An 8824-nucleotide genomic window follows, 5' to 3' on the forward strand; every position below is an offset into this window, starting at 1 on the left:
GCTGGGGAAGGGTCTGGAGCACAAGTCTGATGAGGAGCAGCTGAGGGAGCTGAGGGTGTTTAGCCTGGAGAAAAGGAGGCTCAGGAGAGACCTTATTGCTCTCTAGCACTACATGAAAGGAGGTTGTAGCCAAGTGATTCTGTAAGTAAAACACTGTGTTAAAAATGTGTTGAAAATCATTAATGTGTGGCCTGCAACAGAGATGGTACTACTGCTGTTTGAGGCTGGTATTACTTCAGTATACCTAGAAAACTCAGAAAGAGGAATAACAAATGGAGCAAGGCAGTCTTAAACCACATAGAGAAAAATGATATATGTAAAGATGTCCCATTTTCAGCAGGCTAGCAGCACAAGAATATTTAGTCATAAACTTTTTCATGAGCCTCCTGTGAAACGAAATTTTCAAAGTACTATACAACAAAATGTGTTTAATGTCTGATATGTACAGGTTTCCCAGTACATTATTTTTTCTACTTTTACTTGGAAAGAAATATCACTGGCCACCCTGTTGCCTACATGCCAGTTGTCACAGAAACAGTTCCCTCCTGTCACCTCAGTTCTCTCTGTGAAAGCATGTCGTCTTTTCCTTTTCATCCATTAATACTCCTAAAAATAGTCCAGACTTCATGAGACATAATTAATGCAGTTTTGTGTTCTAAGTACTAATAACAAAATAGGTAGCAGTAAAATCATTGGTAGTGCTTTAATCTGAGTTAATTGCTGTCCCTTAAAATTACAGGCATTGATTCTCCAGTGAAACTTGAGGGCTTAGCTGATATCATACAAAGGAAAATTGAAGAGAGTGATGGTGAGTTCCTTCTTGGCCAGCAAAAGGAGTCTGCATCTGCCCTATGGGCTTCACTCTTCGATGGATCTCATGAGATGACTGTTCAGAAGAACATGCCTCTGGACCCAAAAGGAGATACTACAAGTCCTAATGACAGCAGAGGAAAGAAAAGAAGAGCTCCACCTCCACCCTCCCATAAGTCACCATACAGTGCAAAAGCACAGGTGAACACAGAGCAACTGGGCAAAGAAAAATGGGGGAAGCCTGACCACACATCTGCCAGTGGTTCTTCCCTTGAGTCAGTGTTGGCTACAAAAATGCAGCAGCTGCAGACACCTGTTGCTGCTCCTCGCAAAATCGGTCCTTGTAGAAAAAGCAGTTTAGCTGGTCAGGGGAATCCCATTTCTCTGGTTAACAAGAGCAGGTCTGAAACCAAACCAGTACCAACCCCTAGACAGAAAGGCATCACAGAACTGCTAGACCCTAGGTCTTGGTTGCAGCCATAGATGACATAATTAACTTACAGAGTCCCTGGAATTTAAAGTTTCTCAGCCTTCTACTAATACTCTTGGTAAAAATAGATTTTAGCATATAGCTTTTCTGTATTGAGGCTACAGTGTTTTTCTGTTTGCCAGGGCATTGCTGGTAGCTGCAGTCTCAGCTGTGCTCATTAGCACTCACATCTAAATAATTGCACTAGAACAGGGGAAGTTCTCTCTATCTGGAATAACGGAGCTATTTAGGAAAACAGTGGTTTGGTACTTTCCTCTTGAAAAACCAGCAGTGTTCAGGGTAACTTCAGTGTCCCCACAGCCCAGGTGTTACCGATGCCTTCTATCAGTCCCACAGCTTAGCCCATCCACAGCTCCTGAGACTACTTCAATTGGGAGTTCACACACATTCAGCACAGATCTTGCAAAGCCGATTTTTCTTGGGCTCCACGCTTGGCTTAACCTAAAATATCCTTATCTCTCCCTCATTGTTTGGGAACCACTGCTTATATGGTAATCTACCATGAAAAGTTACCGCGCCGTTCTGAAGACTCCGTATGGATTTCTGAGGCAGTTCTATCAATTATTGTGGGATTTCCCGAGTTCTTGCTGGTTCATGTGCTGTCCGAATGGGCCAGGGTTATCTGTCTGTGAGCAAGGATATGATCCAGCACTGCTGCTTATTTCAGACTAACACTGTTCAGAAGCAGTGCTGTGTATGAGCACTCAGGATTTCATCTCATGGTTGTTTTTCCTGATCAGTGTGGCTCTGTAGCACAGCTTCTCCTTTGTGGAGCCCCTCAGCTGCTCCTGGTAGGGAGCTGGTTTGTAAACATGGCAATGTTACTGGTAAACAAACAGGGATTTTCACCACTTGTTCTTTCTGCAATAGCAGGGAATAAATACTTCAGGTGAAAATACTGAACTTTGATATTCTTCCCTCAGACTGTTCACAGTTTCTGTAAGACGTGTGGGTTGTCAGGGTTCCTGTGGCACCTGCAAAACATCTATTGCATACAGAAAATCTGTGTTCTTCTGGATCCACAGCTTAAATACCCAACCCTTTTCTTGGCTGATTCATTTATCTGAGATGCTGGAATTCATCCACCAGCAAAGGTCTGCCTGCAGTTCTCTCTCTAGAGCCTTGGTACTCAGACCTGTCTTGAGAGGATCATATCAGCAGCTGTATACATACAGTTCATTGATTATTATTTTTTTTCCTAAGGGTGGATGGCTTTGGGAGCTTTACCGTTTCTCCAGAAGGTAGTGTGGGCATGGTTGGTTGGTTTGGTTTATCTATTTTTTTGTCTTCTGCTAAGCTCTTGGCTGCACAGCTGTAAAGGTATCTGCTGAATTCCCTCAGTAGTTCATTGGCTATATGGGATAGGGCTTGAGAGGCAGGTTTCATTTACAGATCCTTCCACGGGATTAAAGCCCTTTGTTTCTAGAATGTCCTTGTTCATTCTTCGTTTAATCACATTCCATTTTCCCTCCGAAACAACCATAATCATTCTTACAATAAATCATGCTGTTACTTAAGTGGATGGTTTGTGAATGGTTTATAAATAGGAACAGAAAAACTGAAGAATAACTACATGATTATGTAAATCAGGCAGTCGACTAAGTGGACAACTCTGAACAAGAAATAGGAAAAATAAACGGGGGGGGGGAAGCATATTTTCCAAAATGCAGCTTATTTAGCTTTAAATCTGGTCTTAAATGCTGCTGTGCTCTGAAAGAAAAAAATACCTTTTTCTTGGTAACCCCCTTCCATTTAGTGGTTATATTTAAAAATAAATCTCATAAATATATAAGGCAAGAAGGCACCATAATGAGGATTTATTTTTAAATTCAACAGGCCATTGAATTTCAATGAGCAGTTTCTCTATTAAATTCGGTGGCTTTGTTTTGAACTGAACATACATATTTTAGCAAGGCATTTAATATTAATTTGAAGTCTTCAAGTGATGAGAATTCAGTTATGCCTCCTGTTGCAATAGTTAATTACCCCAGGTACATTTTTCACTTGATTTTCTATTTGCATTTCTAGCTCCACCTTAAGTTATTTTGGTCTTTTTATGCATTTGATTGCTTATATTGATCTCTGTAGTATCAGCTTTTCTAATTGCTTGTGTGTAGCTGTAAATCACGATTATGTCCCTTTTAACCTTTTCTCTGATGAGACGTACTGAATTCCTTAACTTTCTTGTTGCAGTGAATGTTATCCAAGACTAATTAATCTTCACGTTCTTCTCTGTACTTCTCACGTATAGAAATATTTTTAAGGCTGACATCTGAATGAGATGCCACATGTCAATAGTGATCCATCAGGACTGTATAGAGACACAACGTGATCCTCTTACTCTGATGAATATCTCCCTCTCCTCTTTCTTCAAAAATTGCATTATGCTTTTTTTTGTGGAAGCATTGCCTTGGATGCTGACTTTTATGGCTCAAGGCTTCTTCGGAGTCTTTCTCAAGAATGCGGTACATCATCCTCTTATTATCCTACCTTATATTTTCTTAGAAATACACACTGTATTTTACCAGCATTAAAATACTGCTCATGAAGTGATCCAGATTGCTCTGTATAAGTGACCTGTCCTCGTTCTTTACTACTCCAGCAGTCTGCATGTCCTTTGCAAATTTATTGCAAGTGATTTTTACAGTTTCTTCCAGATCATTGATTTTTAAAATTGAATGCAAGGCAAGGTTTGTAGAGAGAGGTGGTAAGTTTTTATTACATCAGTGACATGGGTAGGAGGTTGGGGAAAAGGAAACAGACAGGCCACTGAGTTGCTTTTATCCCAGAGCCTTTAGAAAATTGAGTAAGATGGAAAACAGTTATACTTGTTGCTGAATTCCTATTAATACTGTATTTTGAAATTAGTTTTCTGTCTTCAGCAAAACATTCTATATTTATTTGATCTAGTACTGATATTTTTAGGGAAATTACACGTTCACTGGTTTTCAGTAGGTGACTTAGGGTTCTTGTGGGTAACACCTCAGTGCAGGTGTCTTTGCAAGCCAAACTTACTATATCAGAGAGTGAAATGCAACCTGTTGTTCAAGACCAGTTCTTCATGAAGATATGTTTATTTATATTTTATATCTATCCTTAAATTAGAGTCATGTGGGCCAGTTCATGATATTGCTGTGATCACCACTAAACAAACTAGGCCATTAATTACCCTAATCATCCTGCTTCAGAACTATAAAATCCCTATTATGAAGCAACAGTTGACTTCAGGTTTTAGTATTTATTGTTGCTGACTTAGTCTTCCTTTTTTTTCCCCTATTCTGTATTGCCATTATTGCCTTTGCATTTTCTGTTAACCAAGATGGTTTAACTAATAAAACCTGCAGGCTACCAGCCAACACTGGTCTTAGCTGTACAGTAAAGTCAGTTTTAGGAAATACATTTGTACTCAGCTTTTGTCTATGCAAGAGAACATAGATATTAGTAATAAAAGCAGAGCACAATTTTAGGAATATAATTAGAAGATACATCTGTGAGGAAAATTGATGGGTTTTGTCTTTTCCATATAGTTTCAAATTGTAGTACTTTATTACTGGTACTGGTCCCTTTTCATTGCATAGACTTCTTCAGAAATTAGAACTATCAATTGGGTTCTTTCACAAGTTTTCTTGACCATAGTGAGGATGAATATTCAAAACAGGAATTAAGACCAGTAAAACACCATAATGTTTTAGATTTGGCGCTGATTCAGGTCCCAGGCTGTGAGGTTTGAAGGGTGATGGTCATTGAATCCCATCTATTGGCAGCACATGGAGCTAGGGAACTCTTGACTTTTGTCCTTCCAAGGAGAGGTGAGGGGAGTCAAGAGGCAGAAGGTGCCTGTTCCATAGGGGAAATGCTACTTCTGGGCAGTGAAAGAGAATGTAACCATTACACCATCTTATCAGCTGCACTCAATCGTGAGGGTGCTCTGACTGCATGACTCAAAATATCAGGGATCAAAACCCAAAAGTCACTTGATAACGCATGTAAATGATGATGAAATAGGAAATACTTCACAAAGGCGCAGGAGACATTAGCCAGCCTCCTGCTGGGATGAGGCTTGGAGGACAGCAGGAGGCCTGTGGCTTCTCCCAGCCCTTGCATCCTATTCCCCACATTTGTGCAGGCAAGCTGGAATGCTGCTGCCTGACAAGGAATTCCATGGAAAAATGGTATTTGTTCAGAGATCCTGAGCCTGGAACAAATGGCTCAAGAGACTCAGTGTACCACAGGGAAAACACTGGTGGCATCTGCTGAACTACATGTGAAGAGGTACTTCTCTGAGGAACATGTCAGGCCTGCTCTGAAAACTGTACCTGCTTGTTCGCTGGTGGAACGAGTTAATGCTGCTTAAAAGCAAAGTTAAGTACTTGAATTACTGTCTTGAAGTCGGGCAGAGATAGGAGTCAGCCTGAACTGCTTTTTTAGGAAATACAACTTGAAAGTAATTGCTAGTCCAAACTTGAATATAAATTTCATGGAACGTGAACAACTTTTGAAATATTGACTGAACAAAGCCTTAATGTGGTAACTTCTTATATTTAGCTAATGTTTTCAGCTGTTTACTTGGTCTTGGAATGGTAGACGGTACCTTTTTTGATTTTAAAGGCATTAGCTTCAAATGTTTACATTTTTACTAGTATTGTGATTTTTTTTTTCCTATGATAATAAAACTAACATTTTATAGAGGTTTGTACATATTTGGAAATGCTGTCCTAGTATTCACAGGTGATACGTAATTAATGCAGATTGCCTTAATAGAAAAATGCAGATTTGGACACTAACGTATTGTGAAATGTTAGAACAGAAATCTTCCTTTTTATTTTTTGCTGCTAGCATATTGTCGTTCTTTTAAAATATGCAAGTGAAATTAAAAACGTTTCTAGAATGAAAGGGTTTTGCTGTACTTTTCTTCAATCTGTAACTGCATTAAGCTTTGCTCCGGTGTATAAACCCTGGGTGATGGCTGCTGTAAAATCAGAGAGCTCAGGGATAGCTACTTTTGCCCTGGGCCCGTTGTTACTGTGCCCCTCTAGGCTTGAACTGGCAACAGCAAACAGTATCAGCCTCAGTTTTCTGAACTGGAGGAAGGGAGGAAAAAGCATTTAACTGGCTGAGCAATCAGTGCTGGCTGCCATGCATTTACTCAGCAGATGGGTCCCTGTGTGTATAGGTAAAGTCAGAAACGTTACCCGAGAAGCACCTTGTTTCCACAACATTTTAGTTCAGGTGCTATCTTACTTCTCTCATGGACTTTCAGGAAAACACGCCATGAAGCAGATTTACGTCATTTCTGTCTGCTTTGTAAGGTGACTTTATAAATGAGCCACTGGCACTACTGATCCCATCCATTAATTGTTTTTCCTTTCACAGGCAGCCTTGTGCTGAAGGGGAGCTCCTGTTTGCCTCACTGGCTGGAGCTCAGTGTGGCTTTGCTAATTCAAAGCCAATTGTGCCGCAAAAGTTTTATAACTTTTGGCCCAGTTATAAAATAACTGTAATAAATGTAGAGGGAATTGCTAGATATTTTAATTTTGGGATATTTGACTGATTTTAAGAGTCCATGAAAAAAACAAAGTGGGATTCATAATTGCAAGGCAAGGCAATGCAGATGAGTGATTTAATGAAAGTCTTGCTGCAGCTAAAGCTGCTGCAGTTTGCTTTAAGGGATCATGGTAATGTAAGATATGATGATCTTTTCATATAACCATTAGCAAATGGTTAAACTGTAATTGTTCCATATATGTATTAAATACTCACAGAAAAAAGAGTTTGTGAGACATCAAAATAAATTGCTTTTCATGAGGAAAGAACAATCTTTCATGATTTTATATCAAGATAGCTTTTTAAATGTTCTTTATGTACCTCCCCAAAGGGAGAAAAATTATAATAACTAGTGAAGTGTCTTTTATTCTGTTAAGGCTTTTCTTCACAGTTCTATAAACTTCTTGCAAAATAGTTACAAAATAATATTATTTATTGTATACATTCTCTCATCTGTAGGGTTTTTTTCTGCTCTTGTCCAGTGTCAGAAGGTGACACAGGAATACCTGCAGAAGGAAGTTGTGGAGTTGTTTCATACAAAGAGAGCTTCTTCCCAGCCCTTAGTAATTACAGGCTCTTTTATATTCAGACGTGGGAAGCCTTTTAGTCTGTCAAAGTTTCACTGTATGTCTCTGTCTGGACATGAATTCATAGTGGCAGTTGAAAGTAAAAAATTGTATTTTTTAATTTACTTAAATTTTGGCATCACTGTTGCCTCATAGCACTTGCAGTTTGATGATATGCCACAAGAGTTTTCTTTCCAAACTTTAAAATTTGTATATTTTCTTTTGCTGAGAGGGAAAGAGTCAGCATTTGTCATCACATTCCTTTTTTTTTTTTTTTTGTCACTGGCTATAAAGGTGGTTCCAAAACACAAACACCTACTTAAGTTTTTTCACCCTGAAGGCACCATCCCAGTCTCTTCCATCTTTTTTTTTGATTATATTTTCCATTTTCTAATTAGCGTCTGTTTCAAAATCCCACATGTATTTTGACAATATCTTTCTTGAATTGGGTGCCCAGATCTGAACACACACTGCTCGCTCAGGGGAACCCTTGATTTACAAGAACAGAATATGTTCATTAGTATTGTCTGTGTTTTAGCTGCTCATTCTGCATTAGCGAAAACCAAACAAAAATGTTTCCGTCGCTCTGTGGCCGGAATGGTCTGTGCTTAAATAAAGATGTAACTTGGGAAAGAGAAGAAGATCTTAGTGCTGTTATGGTGAGCTTAACATCTCCCTCACAAATTTCTCAATAGCAGGAAAAATTGTTCTGGCTGCATGGCTGGCACGAGTGAGCTCCTTTGTCCTCACAGCATTTGTTTTTCAGATGGCAGCAGCTGCTTTACTTCCTCCGGTTTTGAGTGATCATTACTCTTCAGTCCCTCATGTCTGTACGCGAGGGTTGAGAGCTTTTGAAATAAACTGTGAGCAATTTAACTGACCTTCCCATGATGTGGATGGATCAGCTGCGGTGCCAGTTGCCGAAGCACTGGGCTGACAGATTCTTAGCCCACATATTTGGCTTTTGGGAAAACTGAGGGCCTGTGGCAACTTTGCCTTTCCTCTGAACCCCGACTTAGTGACTGGACCCAGAGGATGAGGCTGCTCTTTTCACCACCGTAGCTTTGTCACACAGCATGGACCATTTGACGTGGAAGAAACTCTGCTCGAAGGTTAGTAGAGTCTCAAATTTTATTAACTAAATGGAAAGCCTTTTATTAAGGACAAATCCTAATAATGGTATTCCATGCACAGTTCCAGGTTAAATTGGATTTATTATACCATGCCCTAATATATCAGGATTTTTCTATTATTTTAATAAGAGTTCATTTGTGTGTCTAATAATACATCACATTTTACTCATGACCTCTTTAGAAAGTTTCTTAAATATTTGCTTGATCATTACCCTACAGTAAAGAAGGATAAAGGTCTGCTGTCTTGGGAACACCTCAGGTTTATCCCAGCTCATGCAATA

At 39.4% G+C, this 8824-nt stretch overlaps 1 protein-coding gene across 3 annotated transcripts in view; it reads left to right on the forward strand.

Annotated features, from left to right (window-relative positions):
- RTKN2 (rhotekin 2) overlaps nucleotides 1-8138 on the forward strand; it is a 52307-nt gene extending 44169 nt beyond the window's left edge. For all 3 annotated transcript variants that reach the window (XM_017826036.1, XM_017826037.1, XM_017826035.1), the window contains one exon: nucleotides 740-8138. In XM_017826036.1, coding sequence (XP_017681525.1) covers nucleotides 740-1293 — 554 coding nt within the window. In that variant the 3' untranslated portion in view covers nucleotides 1294-8138. The remainder of the gene's footprint in view (nucleotides 1-739) is intronic.
- Nucleotides 8139-8824: the final 686 nt, after the last annotated feature.

This window comes from Lepidothrix coronata, unplaced genomic scaffold (assembly GCF_001604755.1).
Source record: "Lepidothrix coronata isolate B3197 unplaced genomic scaffold, Lepidothrix_coronata-1.0 Scaffold124, whole genome shotgun sequence".
NCBI lineage: Eukaryota > Metazoa > Chordata > Aves > Passeriformes > Pipridae > Lepidothrix > Lepidothrix coronata.